Raw genomic sequence first — 19,406 nt, 5'->3', positions numbered from 1 at the left:
TAGTTAATGTAATAATGGTGTTTGACGACGTTGTATAGGTATAATGGCTTTTAAAGATATTGCCATTCTTAGAAAATTCAATATCCTACCTCCATTTTTAGTTACTTTTTTCAGATAAATCTTTTTCAAGATACTTTAGCATTTATTAAGCATTGTCATATCGGTTTTGTTTAATCATTTGTTTGTACCAAAGGTTGTTTACTCTATTGCTGAAATAATTTAAAGATAAACGTATGTATTTTCTCGGGCTATTTACTGGCTATTTACGACATGTCCGACCAAGATAATGACCGTTATCAAAATATCATACACAATCATTATGTACTACAGTTTTATATGTAACCATCTACATAAATGTTTTCTTTTTTATTTCGTGCCATGACATAAACATACCGGCCGTTCAGGCCAGGCAAGCTTAAATGTATTCGTATCAAGAATTCAATGTACCTTTTAAATGTATCTGTCATTCATTTTGTTTTAAATTGCCCTAAATGCCTTGTTGCTTTGCACGGGATGGTACTACATTAATGATAAATAAAACACATCTGATGGTTAAGCAGAGAAATAACAAAACAAATTATAATAAGTCATTTTATTTCCGCTTAAATTACAAACATGCCAAAACGAGAAATGTTCCCCGTCCGTTTCCGCTCACTATGACCTTCATAGGAAAAGAGAAAACAACATATTTTATAGTTTGCTTTATAATCAACTTTGTTGGGCACTATACTAACTAGATAAAACAGATAAATGAAATAGGAAAATGAAAATAAATGTATTTTAAAAAAGTTTTCCGAAATGAAACCGTGAAATAAAAATCTCGCAAAAATATGTTGAGTTACGCAACGACTTTCCTGAGAAAGTTAGGAAATTATAAAAAAAACAACCCCATTTTGGAGGTTTAATACTTCCATTTCAGATGATGCAGAATTTAAAAATATTATCAATAAGGTAAACAAAGAAACTACTACACTATTGTACATTTTTCCCAATTTTATTTCAATTTACAATCTGACTAATATTGATAATGTACCAAGCTCACTTTTACAGTTCAGTTATTTCTCTAAACTTAAAAATGAACATTAGATGGAAATCCATATTGAATAATTTATATTGATTTAGAATATCGAACAAAAAGAAACTGTAGTAGTTATATAAATAGATCTAATTAAGTTTATAGACGAACTTGAATACTGATCTATATCAAATGAAACCAAATAAGAGAATAGGAAAAGAAATGATCAGATTAGAATTAGAAGGAATGATTGGAAGCATAAAAAGATCTAGAGCTAGATGGGAAGAGGAAGGAAAAAACTACCAAATAATTTTAAGTCTTAGAAATAAGAACTCCACATACAAAAATTGTTCCAAAGTTACAGCTAGTCAATGGCAGTTTTTTTTACCAAGAAAACATTAATCTGAAGTCAAATGTTTATTACAAAAAATATTATACTAATGAAAATCTCTTTTGCCAGTTTTGGTATATTTTGAAAATGTTTCCAAAACTTAGTATTAAGGATTATTTTCAATGAAGGATTCCGGTAAAACATTAGCAAATATAAATCTATGCAAATCAAAACCAATGTGGTGGTTTCATTGAAAACAATATATATAAGTTCACTGGTAGCCCTGTTCTGTTAATTTTCGTTCTTAAACTGTTATTTTAACCATATTCGTGATTTTTGAAATATTTATGTTGGTTATATCTGTTTTACTGTTATTATCAAAATTTTAGTTATCTTTAACTAAAAGCATGTTATTATTTTCTAGCACACGTTATATTTTTGCTGCTGTGTTATCTCTATCTTTGCATGCGTTTGTCTTTTTTAAATGATGTTAGATTTAGTGGCTGATGTTATTATTTATTTTGCATTGTTATTCATTTCATTTCACGTGTTAGTGTCAGCAATGATTGCTAATGATTTTGTTTCCCATGTTATTGCCAGAATGTTACGTGATTTTTATGTGGAAACTTTGTTAGCATCAACAGAACATGTGATTATTTACGTGACCACGTTACAAGTATCGTTGGAAACGTTATTTTGTTTTGAAAGCGTTATTTTTTTCGTGGAAATACCACTGCCTATTGTTCTCATTGACCCCCTACGGCGACAGCGCAGTGAGCCAGCGGGCAAGCTTCGCTAGTGTGTTAACCACTCACCCATAACGAGAGCACGGCTCTCAATATATAGTCGACTGGCGGTATCGCTGTCACTGTATCGCTACCGTATCGCATGTGCTGTGCAACTGAGCGTGGAATATATATAGTTTTCAGTTACTATATTTACAGTTCTAGCTAAGTCTCTGCGAAAAAAATCCTGTATAAATAGATCCTTAGTACTAGTTACTATATATTACATCCGTATTCTTAGGTTAGTAAACGTCCAAATTTGTCAAGCTAACCAGTCACTTCTAGTTGTGTTCAAGTACCTAACACAAATGCGGTCACTCCACGAGCTAGCTTTGGACCATATCAAATCGATATGTTGCATCATCAAGGTCACTATGTCATCGCGAAATATCAGCTCTAAAACAGTATGAGACAAATCTTCATGGTCGTGTTAGAAGTCCCCCTTCAAAATTATGAAGATAAACGACAAAGCCCACAAAAAAAACAACCCCCAGGTCATTAAAGGGCCGCTTGTTACTGAAGTCGGGTCGGAATAAAATGAATTGAAAAAAATTTCAATTCAAGATTCAGCGAGAGAAGTGATGACAAGGGGCGGAGTCAATTAATACCAATCAAGGTACGCTTGTTATATGTGATTGGGTAATAGTATTCATGACATAGCCAATGAGGCACGGTGACATTTTTCATAAAGAATAATGTTCATTTTTCAGACAATTTTAAACATTATAGCCAGTCAAGTGATACGACTTCTTTAATTGACTATTTGTAGACTTCTTTCAATTAACTGTACGGATAAGCAAAAGATGTAATGTCGTCCACGTGTTCTCACAGCATGTCATCACTCAACTACTGTACTAAACGATACTGATTTAACGGAGCAGTGGTTTTAAAAGTAGTATGTAGTTTTGACAAAAACAATAATGTATTCATCGACTTTATGCAGCAGATTTTGGACCTAGAAGATATGACGAATATGGACTCACACATTTTTTTTTTACCGTGGAAGGAATTATGAAGATATTTATGGATTGTATCGATTGATCTACAAAAAAAGTACAGCTAAACGACCCATGTCATCTGTTTTAATTATTCTCATTAATTTCATGTGTTTTGTCGATATACATGAAACACTAAATACTTTTGAAACCAATGTTTACCTGATTGTTTATATTCGGCCCGCAGGTTGAATAATTTAGATTGATCAAAGATCGTATTAAACTTGAAATAAAAAAAAATGAACAAATGAACTTTGTATATCAAGGATGTATTAAAAGGACCCCATTCAATCTGAGGACCTCAGTTATGGAGCACCAGCGCAAACCCAGTAATGATAATTATATATATTATTTTATACTCGGCCGTTATGTCTTTCGGTCAAACTCACTTTACAAATTTCTTTACTATTCATAAAATCCACCGACTTATTGCGTTACGTGTTATATCGTATCGTGTGCATTTATGGAACTATATTTCTGGTTATATACATATTTTTAGCGTGAATTGCCTGGTTAATTGTATATATATATATAATATAAAAAAATAAAAATCGATATCTCACAAAAAGGTTATTCAGCAAGAGGGATATTTAATCCAATCTATCACTAAAATTTCTCTTTAAACCTCATGTTTACGGACCATGGACAAAGGTTGGCGATTAACCGCCAGCGGCAACTCTCTAAATCACACGCGTGGCCATTCCAACGAACCCATAACGAAAATTGGCGAAGTCGTACCCAGAAAGTTACCTGAGAACTAATACGGTTGCGTGGCTTGGCATGTAAATCGCCGCGGGGTTCTAGCGTGACCAAGACAACGGTATTTTTAGAAATTGATACTTATTAATACGTTCATAAAAATCACCAGAACTCAACTGTATATAGTAAAAAAATCTTTGTATTATTACTCAATGATATGTCGAGCATTTAATTACGCCCCTAATTGTTTTCTAAAAGGTATTGTTCATAGACGGCACTGATTAAGATATACACTTAATTCATTAATATTAAAATATGATACTTATAGATAATACTTGTATAAATGTTATCTGTAATTTGATGTATGGATAATCAGTAATAAAATGCAAAGTTTGCAGAGGTATCACTATTTTAATTACTGATCAAATTAGGTACATTAGTTCTAAACCAGACTGACATATGTTGTAATGGATTTGATGATCAGATTGATTTCTTTACCCAATGACGCGCAAGCGTGATATGGGTCTGATGAAATCCATTGTTATTCGTTGGAAGTTTTGAGTGGGATTGGCATTCGGGTGTCGACAGATCGGTGAGGGGTTGAAGGTTACCTGTGACCACATCAAAGGAACTCTGTGATTGGTGTTACAAAACGCCATTTATTGGGAAAATATATCAAATTTTTTCAGGGATGTAAAAAAAAAATCAACACGATCAATTTTATCGTCCTCTTCAGCTTTTCAACAGTTAACACAAGTGATGACGTCAGTTTGGTATTTCCTTCGATCTTCTCTTGTCCTACACTATGATATCTGTAACGAGAACCTCAGGTACATTTGTATACTATATTAATTGAATATCAATGATCTAGAACTACAGAATCGTCTTCAATCGCAGATCGAAGCCATGTATACAAGCTTAAGGTGTGTAGACAAGCTTTACAAATTGGAAATTGGTAAAAATTAACACGTGAACTTATGTCGTATAATTTCATTTATTTCAAGATTAATCCTCTTCAGCTGATAAGTTTTGCATCATAACGTCAGCCTGGTATTTTCTTCGATCTTCTTCTCTGGTCTTACGATATCTGAAACGAGAACCTCGAACAGCATTTAGATCAACACAATTCACATCAGTACAAACAGTAATTCATATTTTACCGCTCGTATCGGAACTCTCCCGAAAAAAAGGTTGAAAATGCATGTTTCGCCAGGTAGCAAGAATTAGAGAAAAATAAAGTAGTTTTAGTGCATGCATGACGTAAACAGGGGTAGTCTACAATCGGATAGCTTGGCCCGTTCCACAAACCTAATGTTTACCTGTGCAAGCCGTGTGTACTTGGCTGTCACGGCTCGGCTCGTCCGCTCGATAATTACCAACGTCAGTCAGAAAATCTGTTAAAGGCCCATTACCTTTCCGGAGCAAAATATAAAGGTTTCTAAAAAAACATTAATAACATCAGAAAATGCATACCGATGACCTAAAATAAGGTTATGACACCAAACATATGCAAGATTTCCTGCGTAATATATGAAAACAGTGGAGAGTCAATTCGCTGTTTTGCCGTCTGGCGCAGTGATAGTCAACTACCGCGCGGTATTTAAGAGGACGGCGTGAAACATAATACGACCCGCGTTATGAAAATAAACATTTTATTTATTTTAATCAAATAGTTCAGAAGGTGATGATAAATGTAGTATTAACGGTAAGTTAATAATTTTTAAGACTCTACAAAATTATCGATCTTGTTTTACATTCCCATTTTAAAAATTAAAAGCCGTTTCGGAAAGGTAGTGGGCCTTTAATTTAAGTATTAATATAACCGACGAAATATTTAATTCTATCGCCGAATGTGTTAATTTCACTGTCGCATCGGAAAAGTTTGACCCCGACTTTGTAGCATTAGATAGCCGTGCATGTAAACAAAGGTGGGTACTTGTAACTGATAGCCTCTGATGGTTTGTTAGTCAGCCGTCACGGCGGCGACAGCGGACAGAAAGATACTTAATTTTACGGCAGAATACTTGATTTTTCTGATCGAATTGGAATTCTAAGGAAAAGTCCTAATATTAAGGGTTAACACGGAATAAAAAGGCACATAAACTAATCCTGACGAAACTTGTTAAAAATTAAGTGTTTTGCCGTTATTTTAACAACTTCTGAATATTGGTGCAGGAAAACAAATCTTTCTTTGACACATAATCGGATAAAAATGTCAATTTATCATAAACCAATACATTTGTACATGTTTCTGTTGTCATACATACATAAATAAAGCATCGACTTGTTTTCATGTATATATGGTAATATCACAGGGATCCGAAATTAGCTACATTTGATATCATTTATTTATGGACCCACCAGAGACCATTTATAGACGTTTAAGAGGTTTAGATCAAAATTCAGAAACCTCTAAAATTGGTCTTAGGGCCCTCTGTTGGTCCGTATAAAACTGTATTTATCAACAAAAGGAAGCGAATGTCTTACGTCCTACAAAGTATATACTTTATCTTCAATTCCGCCGCCAGCTGTCAACATAAAACTTGTTCGATGTCATACTTATAAATGATGGCAATTAGTACTTAAGGTTCCACTTGAAGTTTGGATCGATTCAAAGCTCACGAGGAAAGATCATCCCAATGTCTCCCGGGAAATATCGCGGCCTGTTTATTTATTAGTTTAAATAATACTTTTTACTCAAGTAAACTTCTTATAAGCATACACATACAAATGGATTCAACGATTACAGAAATTTCCCAAGATGTTCTCAATGGGATGCAGAACCTGGAATGGAAATATTAATATCTGATCAAAATCGTGATTTTTATTCATTCCTATAATTCATGTACATAGTTGTGTTTCTTAAACCGTTCTGGAATTCAAAATAAATAAAAAGAGTAATTATTGTGTTTGTAATGCACTAAAACAGATTGACAATTAAAATGTTTCTGAAAACATGAATTTTGACACGTGTAGTTCCACAAAATTTAAATGTTATAATTATCTGCAGTTTTTGCGTGATTTCAATGTAGATCTAATGTCGATACGTATAAACTCCCACCCCCATATACAATATATGAATCAAAATTTATGATAGAATATTACATGTCTACTAAATTACAGTAAAACTATTAAGTCTCTGGTTTAAATACCAGTAGATGACTTGTGTGCATATTCTGAAGATTACTATACTTAACGTAACCACCCGCCCAGCTAATCCCGTACTTCGCTAAGATTTCAACCAATTTGCAACTCATAAAGAGAAATTTTTACGTCTACTAGCAACTTTCAATGTTAATGTTCCCTTTCAATATCTTTGTCTATAAAGTGTATACAATTATTGTCGGCCATTTTCTCGCTTCGTGCTCCTACTAGTGCCGCCTTAATATAAGCGCCCCGTAAGTCGAGCCTCCTAAGTCAGGGCGCATCACGATTCCGTTAACCTTCTCCACCGTGTATAGGTCTAGTGTGAATTCCTGTCTAAACAGGATAATCACACTAGCAGACATGGCGAGGACCTATAAGTGCTGTCACTCAGAGAGGGAGGCAGAGAAAGAAAGAAAGTGAGAGGGAGAATTAAATATGTAGAAAAATGTTGATCGCTAAGATGAATACAAGTATGTGTTACATTTTACTACAGTCTCTAGAAAGAATGCATAAATCATTGAAAAAAAGTAAGAAATCTACACGAAAGTTTTACCCTCATTAAATATACATAATTATCCACCAGCCTCCGCATCCAGGTGAAATTGTACAGGGTTACGTTGTTCATCGCGGTTCTCACAATTACGCTTTCGTCCCGCATTGCTTAACATTTTACAAGAAAACGAAAGTTCATGACAATGCTATTTAATAAAAAAAAAAAAAATCAGAGAAACGTAGCAACTATCCCCAATCGCTGAAAAGACGTTTTTTGAAAATCATAGGTAGGTGTGTCGAGCGCCGTATGCAAGCATTGATAGTGATGAGCTGCGCTGCCTCGCAAAGGGTCGATTACGTCACGCACCAAATAAGTCTCGTTACCACAATACATGTCCTGACACCAAAATGCGGATATCTAGGTGTCCGGCAACTAATGACTCCGAGTGTCTTGAAAGGAGAACACACCTCATTTTATCATGACACAAATTCTTTGATAGTAGAGTATAGTTTTCCTTTAGCTAGATGACTCTGTCGCGGTACCATTTTTCAATAATCTTTGTTGAAGTTAAAAGTTAACGGCTTAAGTTAACAAGCCGATTCCAAACAGTACATAAAAAATAATGGTAACGGCCTTCTAGCGCAGATAATAATACTTAAAAAAAAAAAAAAATTAAAAGATCCACGACTGCTTGACCCGCGGGCGATTTTCACGGGTCGCTGCGCATGTTACATGTCCCCGCGCGGTAGCAAATTAAGTCGGATACAATGGAGTTTGTTTTGACAGTGATTTTAGCATGAACTTGAATATATATTTCACTTTTCATAACGTAGACAAAACGTACAATACAGTGTATTTAATTAAATAAATGCATGTCAGTTTGCATCATGCGTATTGTAACTGTATTCAAGACACGTGCATTTGATATTTATTTGTGTCTTCCCTGTATGATACGACATATCATATAGAATTATAGTAGATTTTGTAATGTTCATTTTGAATATATAGCACTTGTTCCAAAATATGTCACAAATAATGTTGTGATATATATAAATCAGCCATTCAAGAAATGTACACAACTTCGTTAATCAAAACAGATTCCATAATATGCATAACTTCGACAAATAATTTTGTTAATCAGCCATACAAGAAATGTTCACAATTTCGTTAATCAAAACAGATTACGTACGTTATCAGAAACATATCTATATATTATATTTATAACGTAATAATCAGTAAACTTGAAATACACAATATGTTAAAAAAAAACATCAAATCTTTGTACAGTGTAGTTAAACTAAGACCGATTCCAAGGATTTAAACGTCCTTGCCGATTCCAACACAACCCTAATATGTCAGGAATTTTCAATAAGTTTATACAGTGAATGCAAACTTTGGAGAAAAAGAACTGTAAATATAGTAACTGAAAACTATATATATTCCATGCTCAGTTGCACAGCACATGCGATACGGTAGCGATACAGTGACAGCGATACCGCCAGTCGACTATATATTGAGAGCCGTGCTCTCGTTATGAGTGAGTGGTCAACACACTAGCGAAGCTTGCCCGCTGGCTCACTGCGCTGTCGCCGTAGGGGGTCAATGAGAACAATAGGCAGTGGTATTTCCACGAAAAAAATAACGCTTTCAAAACAAAATAACGTTTCAAACGATACTTGTAACGTGGTCACGTAAATAATCACATGTTCTGTTGATGCTAACAAAGTTTCACATAAAAATCACGTAACATTCTGGCAATAACATGGGAAACAAAATCATTAACAATCATTGCTGACACTAACACGTGAAATGAAATGAATAACAATGCAAAATAAATAATAACATCAGCCACTAAATCTAACATCATTTAAAAAAGACAAACGCATGCAAAGATAGAGATAACACAGCAGCAAAAATATAACGTGTGCTAGAAAATAATAACATGCTTTTAGTTAAAGATAACTAAAATTTTGACGATAACAGTAAAACAGATATAACAAACATAAATATTTAAAAAATCACGAATATGGTTAAAATAACAGTTTAAGAACGAAAATTAACAGAACAGGGCTACCAGTGGTTGTGTAGGTCCTGAAAATGTTTAATAATGTTGTTTATTCACGATCGCCTTTATTATTTTAGGTAAATTCCATTCACCCAACTGTATGACGCACCTGTTTGTGAACAAGATATTTCCAAAACTTTTAAAACATTTTGATTATGTTTTTTCGTTTTTTTATGATTCTGATGAAACTTGCGAATGCATCAACAATAACCTATCTACATCATAAGCTAGTTTTGCTTGCTTAATGATAAATTGATATTTAAAGTATACTTTTCATTATGGGTTCCTTCAAACTGATACTTAGCTATAACACAAGACTGTTTTGTCAACAGTCAACAACTTATAACTACAAATACCAAACATCTTGTGTTGCTTCTTAATTGAATATTTATTCAACACGAATTTTTATTGGTAACATCCAAATATCCATCGCTGTCTGTATTCATATTAATTCTAAAAAATCTTTTGAAATTAAAACACATCATTTTGCAATGAAATAGCCTGCATGTGGGTATTAAGATAGTGACAGAAACCCCTGGCGATCGAAACCAAATCATTATTGTTCAAGGAGTACAAAACAATTATGTCCCGTTTTATAGTAAGGATTTCCTCTGGAACTTATGAGGGTTCCGTAAGAAAAGATAAATGACCATTAATTGACAATAAAGCAATTTAGCAAACTTTTTTTTCATATTCTTCCTGATTGTAGTTTATGAAATCATGTTACTTTTTTCAGAATTCGGTATCTTACTTACCCAAGTTGAGTACAGCAAACGGCCCAAAGCCTCATCGTGTTGATACGGCACTGGTAGCCGAACGGACAACTCTGGGCGCGACAGTCGATGCCTGGTATGGGATTCCCTATAGTACAACAGGGCTGAGCGTTCTCTGGTCTACAGGTGGCACCGTTGGCTGTGAGTAATTAATGTACCAGTACAATGGTAGGCTGAGTAAAGCTACATTCGGATGGTCTTATTTAAATTAATAACTTACAACATACCATTTGATATCATTAACGATAAGCTAGGCAAAGCGCATCCTCGACATCCAAGAATACTATTACTGTCACAATATCCACCTCTGGACTATTTCATAGTATAGCTGAAGGTTGTGTCTGCGACAACCGGTAAAACAGTGAATTTGTACACCAAAAGAATCGGATAGCAGTGCATTGCGGTTGACTTTATGGCTTTGAAGTGTGGTGTCACTCTCTGTAATACTCAGTGGAAGTTTCTACTGGCCTGATTCTCTAAGTCTCCTGAACTGCCTTCAGATTTACAATGAGACAGTCCAGGGGTGGATATAACGACAGTGATAGTAACCCCGGAGTACCGAGGATTGTCAAAGCGTAATAAAGCGGCTGGACTACATACAACAAATTGCCTGATAAAGATAATAGATTTTTTTTCTGCAATTTGAGAATTATTTACGTGAAGCTGCTTTTCATCCAATACTATCTTAGGTATTACAAGTATTTTGCTTCACTGATGACGACTTTGGGTTGCGTCCTTGGACAGAAATATGTTTGAATTGCCAGTTAAAATGGTAGTATTTACACCTGTTGATTGTTCAGTATTTCAAGAGTAGGCCGAATTGTTCGGTCGTTACCAATACTGATCAACCTTCCCAATCACAAAGTTAGTACGTAAGTAAACATGCAAGAGAGAGGCATTCCCACATGACCACAGCTGCTGCTCGCAGGGTACATTGTACAACTTAAAAAGATTAAAGCAAAATGTGTTTTATGGACATGCTAAAGATAGACTTGATTATATGAAAATATGTTCGGAACACACTCTATCTGAACTGCCCACTATATTTCAACCTATGTTCACGGCGAGTGTTTTTATGGCTAAAAACTCCATTTTTTCGGGTTTTTTTTTTCAATTTCATGATTTAGTTTAAGAATGCTATACATATTTTTGAAAATGTTTTGCTATTTCTAATGTCCCGCGAATCATGCAATATTTAATTGTACGCGAAACTTCGCCAGTTTACAGTAAAATTGTGGACGTGGTAGTTATACGATAGATGATTTAAATTTTCTAGAAAAACAGATATCGGTTGTACCTGTATTCTGGCTGGGACAACACGCGAACCAGCGCTTGTCGTCGCCCATGTGACATTCATGCGCAGTAGGACAGAATGAAGACCGGCAATCGAACCCTTCTAGCGGTCTACCACGTCCACAACATGGTGTTGGGCTTTGTGACGAGCAAACAGGATCTAGAGAAACAGGCATTACATGTTTGCATCCTGGTTTCGAAAGCATAGATGGCAAGAATACGATTTGCTTTATGCCATTACCAATGATGGTGTATACATTTTTGCGATTTTTAAAAGCAACTATATAAGCATATGCATTCGCACGATTATTTTTCCTTTTAAACATTTTGGCTGTTTTCAATCTTGGAATGACTTTTCCTGGTCAGATCACAGATACTTATGGCTACTGGTTTACTCTATGTACAATGTATAGAGAGTAAACCAGTATCCCTATTCCTTCCACGTTTTACAACAACTTGATAAATATATGATCTGCAAGTGCCTACAGTGTAATTTAGGACGATCAGTTTGGGCGACGTATTATGAAAACATTTTGATAACTTAACATATGGTATTGTATATGTACCTGATGAGGTTCCAACAGCGGGGTCAGGTGCTACGTCCTGGGCACAGCAGACGGACCAAGCCCTGGTGATGTGGTGATCACACTGGAACCCGGATGGACAATTCTGTTGCGTCTGGCACGGCTGTAGGGGGTTACCTCTTCTACAACACGGGCGAGGGCTTTGTGGAGAACAGGCATTCGTACCTGTCATCAGAGCTGGGGCTGAAACTAAACACGAATACATTCTCGTAAATCCTTTTATACTCAACAATTATAATCCGTGTTTGCAGATTACATTGAGTTATATATTTTTGAATGATTTTTTGTAATTTGTGTTAGCTTAATGTCATGTTTTCAGAGAAAAATACCGAGTACGCTTTTATAAATCTGGTGAAAACTTGTTTGATCCAACCGCTGTTAAATTTACCGGTATTTTTCGTAAAAAAACCCCATGAAACACAACGATATAGGGAAAATCAACTTTTTCCGCGACTACTAAATTTTGCGTTTACTAATTAAAAACAATTTTGCGAATATCAGCTTTCGCAAATTTGAAAATTAAATGATCATATCAAAATAAACGAGTTATACTTGTAATCGCAGAGATAAATATTCGCAAATTTACTGTGATCGCAAAAAATTGCGAATGTAAATCGCACGCGAAAGAAATTTGAGTTTATTGCAGTTGGTACTTGTTACAGTTATGAAATTATAAACAACATTTTTGCACAAAGACATCACGTGTTCTACATACTTTGGGGCGTCTCAATAGGACAACATGCCGTCCATCCGGTCACCGTGCTTTCATTACATATGTACCCCGCAGGACATCCTCTGGTTTTACACTGGGCTCTGTTGAGGGGTATTCCCTGACTACAGCACGGGGTCGGACTGCTAGCGGTGCATGATGGGACGCGGATCTGCATTCCTACATGCAATAGTTTGAGAACGACACAATATGTATATATAAATAAATATAAGAACAAAAACAAATCAACAAAATAGAAACATGAAACATTCTATCTGAGAAGCTGGACACAAATACCACGTGTTCCTGAAGAATAAGCGTCTTTCTACTTCATTTGGACTGTATATGCATTACAAATATATTATCCAGATCGCCTTGGTACAAGTCCGAACAGACGTCACAGAAGTGACGAGATTCTTGAAGTTTGTAAACATATTGAAAGGGATATCGGTGACGGAAAATTGCGAAAGCAAATATAATCTTGAACCTGTCCTTGCAGTAACATAACTGGGGGTAATTCTGCGGTGGAATAGATGGACAGGAGGACTGCTTAGACTTCTTGGAAACCTTGCAAGAATACAATAGTCATTTCCAAGGCAGGACTAAGAACATTTATCATTTTAAATGCACTTACTCTTATAACATGAAAATGAAGAACGTGTAAATACGGTCTCCTAAACTGGCCACCAATCTCTAGAATATTGAAAAAATAGCTTAACTTTGGCTTGATTATTTTTGTCTCTACTGTATGTCTGATTCTAACGTTTCTTAAGTTTCAAACTAGGGGGAGATAATCTTGTATAAAACTCTGCTGAGAAAGTTTTATCATTAACTTAGGGTCTGGTGGCCAGTCTAACGGTCTCCGTACAACACCATTAAGTAAGAAGGTAATATTGACTAAACACGTGCGTAAAGTTTGATGCATGTACATTTATACGCCCCTTATGCACTTGAATCTTAGGTGACGCATTATCTTTCTACTTGTATCACTTCCTCTCTGCATTTAAGAATGAAAACACCTGCCTTGATGCTCTTCCAGAAAAAAAGGATAAAAGGAATTACCTGTAACAGGTCCGTTGTTGGGTTCCTGACAACAGACAGCCCATAGGCCCTGGGTATGTGAAAAACAGTATTGATTGTTAAGACATGGGCGTGTCCGACACTCTGTCCCTGGTACCATCTCCCCCCGGGGACAACAAGCGCTCGCATCGGTGTTACTGCAAGTCTGTGTCATTGCCACTGTTATAGATATTTTCAAGAGTTACGCATCTTTAGACGTTACATTGTCAAATTACATACATATATATATATCAACTACAGAGCATAGTCTTTTTTTGCTTGTTACAAAGTTATAGTTGACAGTTACACGAATCTCTAAAAAGAAGGTATTTTATGATACCTGTGTTTATGATCAGTTGAAACTTACGTTTCTACAAAATACAGAAACAGATCTTTTGTGTAATATCTTACAAATTTCATTTTTAAAAAAGGAAATGCATTACGGAAGTTTGTAGAACTTATTTAAACCGCGATAACTTTCACGTTATTTCGAATACCATAGTTCCGTCGACTTCGATTTAACAAAGTTTATCTGTTTCATGGACCATGGGTATGTTAGATTACCAGAGTTTGAATTCGGACAGCATACAGCCCAACGGTTCCCTATATTACACGTATACCCGGGGGGACAGGCTTGCAAGCGACACTGGATCCCTTGGAGGGGCGACCCGGAATCACAGCAAGCAACATCATTCATTCGACTGCACGTGGGGGGTCTAGACTGTACAGGACCTTACAAAATGAAACAAAATGATTTTAGGTGTTGGTTTAGAAAAACAAACGCTTACTGACTGTACCACATTATTCCAAATGCACTGGCGAATATTTTAGCTCTGGCTCTCGCATCAAAGCGGGACTCTCGTTTTCAAACCCCCGGCTGTATACAAAAATCCCGCAGGAAACGAAAGGAACTGGAGGAAAGTAAAAGAAATGTTCCATATCAAAAGACGGATATTTTTACTGAAATTGAAAATGCTCATTACGGTATGTGAAGGTGTCAAGGCATATATCTGTGTCCAATTAAGGAAACATCCTCTAAAAAAAAAAAAAAAAAAAAAAAAAAAAAAAACAGTTGCATGAAACCCTGTGCATTTCAAATAAATTAACTTAAATTTTATATCGTGGATATAACTGGTCGAGCAAAGAAACAGGCTTTTTGTTTTTGTCAGTGATGAAAAGACTATTGAAATGCATCAAAAGTTCTTATAATTTATTCAAGTTTGACTTGCTGTTTCAATTGTTTCATTCGTTAAACCATACTCACGACTAGCTGTCGAACAGCAGACGGCCCAAGCGTCTCTGGTGTGAACATTGCACGTTGATCCAGCGGGGCAAGGTCTAAAACGACAATCTGACCCCGGGACGAGTGAACCGGAAGTACAACACGGGGTTGGACTATCCAATGAACACGTGTTCACTGGATCCACACCAACTGGACTGGGGACCATCACAACTAGGGAAAACAGACATATTGTATTATATTAACATATTAACAATTCATTCATATAAATATCTAGTCCAAAAAAAAATGAACAAGGTTTGAAGATGCCAACTGCATGACCGAGCAGAACCGGTGACTGTGACGTCAAGAATATTAAGGTCGATTTAACATCGAAGGGTTAGACGGTAATCGTACTGATTCCCGTCTCAGTTGCTTCCCTTGCGGAAGCTACACAGATAGCGGAGTGCAGCCTGGTGAAGAGAAGAGATGAAGGTTTAAAAAGGATAAGAACTACTAAGAAATAATAACCTTTCTGCCAATTTACAACTTTAACAGTGAAGGTTATATGACATCACCCTGGCATACATCGCTGGTAAATACCTAAAATTATTTTGGGTCTGGTGCTGTTGCTGAATTTAAAGGTTAAACGCAGTTTGGTTTGTAAAATAAGGTCAGAAAAGGTTATTGTCAGATTGTTAGCTTATCAGCTTCTAAATGACACTAGACAGAACCTAAAGTATAATTTGGCAATGTAGAACTGAAATTAAAGAAATATCGCTTCTTTTATTTTGCAATATCAAAAATTTCTCCTGTAGCTTTAGTTATAACCTTTGCAAAGCATACGATTTTTCTTTTCATCTTTTTTTTTTATTTCCTTTTCTTTTTTTCGTCTGGCGTCTGGCGTCTTCTCGTACTCAACAAAGCGAAATATCCGAAACAAGACAGCATAGCTTGGCGAGTATACCTGTCCTGGATGTTTGTGGTTGTGACATTGGACAGCAGACGGCCCAATTTCCATCCATGTTGGTAAAGCATGTGTGGCCATTCGGACATCGCTGTACCGTACAGTCTACTCCTAATACCGGCAGGCCGTTCATACAGCAGGGGAGGCTACTCTGTTCGCTGCAGGTCGCGGACATTGTACGAGACATCGGCCGAGCCACGCCTAGAACCAGAAACGTATATTAGAGAAATTGGCAACTCCGCCATTTTTACGATTGGCAGATGGACTCCGTTATGTACCTAGGGGTATTTCTTATACTCCTAAATGTTAAGCACATGAGGGTAACTTTGATATGAATTTTTTTGAGAAAAAAATATTTTAACTTTTATAACAAAAGAAAATCCAGTTCCGGTTTTTAATGGATTGCTTAATTTCGTGTTTTCACAAAATATATTTTTGATAAGCAGCTTAATCTGAGAAACTGGTCATATCAGACCATAACACTATGTTTCAACTTCATATTTATGCAAAAATAGCATGCTTAAACTTATACTCTTAAATAGTAAGCCATGGGGAATTGCCAATAAACCTGAGGTCCATCTGCCATAGGCAAAGACAATGAAGGAGTGTCCAATCTCTATGTATATATGTTTCTTGTAAAACTGAGCAACGTAAGCGATATCTCGATCGTTAACCAAGGTTCTCCTTTATTCCCTTATTTGTCTTAGCCTTAACTAGAGTTACTTCCCTTCGTTCCATTCTGTTAAAACAGTGGAACGAAGGAGGTAACTCTAATAGACCAGTCAGATGTTATAAATTAAGCAGGTCAGCCATGCATTTTCGCATCCGCCTGGTGATATGTCCACATCTTCGAGGCCGAATAAAATATACTTTTTTTGCATATTATGCATATGAAAATGCATTGTTCTGACCATTGTGATCAATATTCATTGCACGAACCTGCTGATTATATTGTTTCATCAACAAAAAGTGGTAAAAAGCTAACACAACATACATATAAATCTGTTCAAATACACCGCCATGTTTGATTTACCCGAAACCGTGACGAAATGAAACACTAAACAGGTAAATAAGTCAATTAGACCTGCCTTTATAATTAGGCTTAAAAAACTTCTGTCTAATATGTAGGCAAATATAAAATTTAAAAAAAAAACAACTAATAATATAGGCAGGTTTAGCGGACAATAAGTAAAGAGTTTTGACGTTGGAAAAAATCGACAAACTAATAATAAACATTGTGAAACACAAAACGGCATTTGGAATATATGTTTCTGCCGAAGTGAAAAAAAAAATATGAATCGTATAGATTATTTTTATTTTTATTTCGCAATTTTTAAATAAAATTTGTGTGCCTGTGTTTTTTTTTTGTTTTGATTTTTGTTTTTGAGTAAATGTCAAAAGATGTGTCACGAACTTCAGTTGACTTTGATCTCCATAACTTACCTGTATTTTTGGCACCTGTATTCTTTGGTCGCTGGTTGATAGTGACCACTCTCCTACAGCACACTCCCCACCTGTTTAGCACGTGCCTATGGCAGTAGAACCCGACTGGACAATGTACCAATGGACATCGAACACGTCCGGGGATCGGGAAACCATTCGGACAGCATGGCATAGGACTCAATCTACTGCACTGTTGGTGGGCTGCAATAAAAAATGGCGTACAAAAAAATGAGCGAATCATAACAAACAACAAAAAAAGAAAAACAAAAATATGAGGAATGCTAAAACTTTTATAATTAATTTCGCGGGGAGAAACCACAGGGACCTGACAGGAATTATATATATAAATATTGTTTGTTAGAAATTCGGGTCAGATCCCTGTGGGAGTAAATTTCGCGTGATCCTATATATATATATATAGCTAGTTTAAGAGGGAAAATGTTCGCGCATTTGTAAATTTTTAACTGTAAAAATATATTAATCTATCTTAAAATTACTCGCCATTCTGTCCGTTGCGAGTATAAATAACTTGACTGCGAATACAGGAAAATGTAACCGCCGGCGAATAAAAGCAGCTGACACGTACACTCATCATCCATTGGAATTTTTAAAGCTACATCAATGTAGCTACATGTACTTTTTATAGAAGTTGACTTAAAGCAGAACCTGGATTATGACAATCTAATCCGGACAACTAACAACGATTTTTTTTAGAAAACTGAAAGTAAGAATTGTAATAAAATGTACTTGGGTTTAGAACGAAAATGATAGTTTACAAGTTTTCGCATCGTGAACATTTGATTTAATTTTGAGAACAATGATTTGTGGTAGCTGGTGACCAAGTAACAAAACAACAGACGGGAACAAAGACCGGTCCGTTTCTCAGCTTGCATAAAAACGGATAACTAATGATTACATTTCCAAGCTTATGTTCGAGCTACCGGTGTTGGGTGGGATATTTTTAATTAAGATTTTTAAATGTCTGTCCAAATTTCTTTCCTTGATTCCCTGATTCCCTAGGGGTCTATCTTACCGTGATGTGGGTTATACTGGGCCACGGATACACTCGCCCATACCATCAGAATCACCAGGCCAAAGTAATCCATTATCCACGCCGACACTGTCCACGCCAATATTCCAGGGATACAGGAATTGATAATCCGAACTCGTGACTACCCCTCGGCGAACATTACTAAACTATACATGTATGAATTATGTAAGTATGCGGGGAAAAAAGAAACATTTGAATCGCTAAAGACATCTATAGCAAAAACCGTGAATTTGTTGTTCAATTTCCGGGATTGTCAAACACAATTAATGAACATGACGGCCTGACATATCACATTCGCTTACGTATCTCTGCTATTTTCGAAGAATTGAACAAGCTCCAGTCAATTTATAGAATAATACAGGTTATTTAAAAATGTTCTGCTTTTTCATCATTAGGTAAACTGGTTACACGGTGACAACAGAAGTGGCGTATAGAAATACAGGTATACAATTTTTACTGTGTAAATTTTTTGTTCGTCTGAAATCTGCTGATCATTTGTAAAACAATAAATGTCAACATGACTAATATATAAAAAGTTAAAAAGTAAGAAATCAGACAATATACATGTTTGAAATATGTTTAAAGTCTTAAACTTATACCGTATATGGCAGGGTTGAGTAGGCGTCAAATGGATACCATTGTCCGCGCGAACAACAAAATGAATTAATCATTTTATCCTTACTCACAAAATGACTGGTGATTTTAGTTTAAGTAAGATACAATGTTCAAGATTCAAGATTTTTATTTTCAATTCAAGTTTACAAATGTGCACAACAAG

The 19,406-nt window shown here is 35.7% G+C and overlaps 1 protein-coding gene across 1 annotated transcript; it reads right to left on the bottom strand.

The window, feature by feature from the left end:
- Positions 1 to 578: 578 nt before the first annotated feature.
- Positions 579 to 18,776, bottom strand: LOC138329002 (uncharacterized protein K04H4.2-like). Its single transcript, XM_069275702.1, has 10 exons — positions 18,611 to 18,776; positions 17,578 to 17,778; positions 16,135 to 16,335; positions 15,213 to 15,401; positions 14,513 to 14,680; positions 13,952 to 14,128; positions 12,896 to 13,069; positions 12,163 to 12,369; positions 10,286 to 10,442; positions 579 to 661 (listed from the first exon to the last, which is right to left on the bottom strand). Exons 1-10 carry the CDS (start codon positions 18,681 to 18,683, stop codon positions 655 to 657), a joined length of 1,554 nt encoding a protein of 517 aa, XP_069131803.1. The 5' UTR covers positions 18,684 to 18,776; the 3' UTR covers positions 579 to 654.
- Positions 18,777 to 19,406: the final 630 nt, after the last annotated feature.

This window comes from Argopecten irradians, chromosome 8 (genome assembly GCF_041381155.1).
Source record: "Argopecten irradians isolate NY chromosome 8, Ai_NY, whole genome shotgun sequence".
NCBI lineage: Eukaryota > Metazoa > Mollusca > Bivalvia > Pectinida > Pectinidae > Argopecten > Argopecten irradians.
The sequence above is the reverse complement of the archived record's forward strand: the minus strand, read 5'-3'. Positions and strand labels throughout refer to the sequence as shown.

Coding starts and splice junctions, on each gene's coding strand:
- LOC138329002 (XM_069275702.1), bottom strand. CDS start 18,683: ATGGATTACTTTGGCCTGGTGATTCTGATGGTATGGGCGAGTGTATCC. Junction 17,779..18,610: donor CCAGTATAACCCACATCACG/GTAAGATAGACC, acceptor TTTTTATTGCAG/CCCACCAACAGTGCAGTAGA. Junction 14,681..15,212: donor CTGCTGTTCGACAGCTAGTC/GTGAGTATGGTT, acceptor TCATTTTGTAAG/GTCCTGTACAGTCTAGACCC.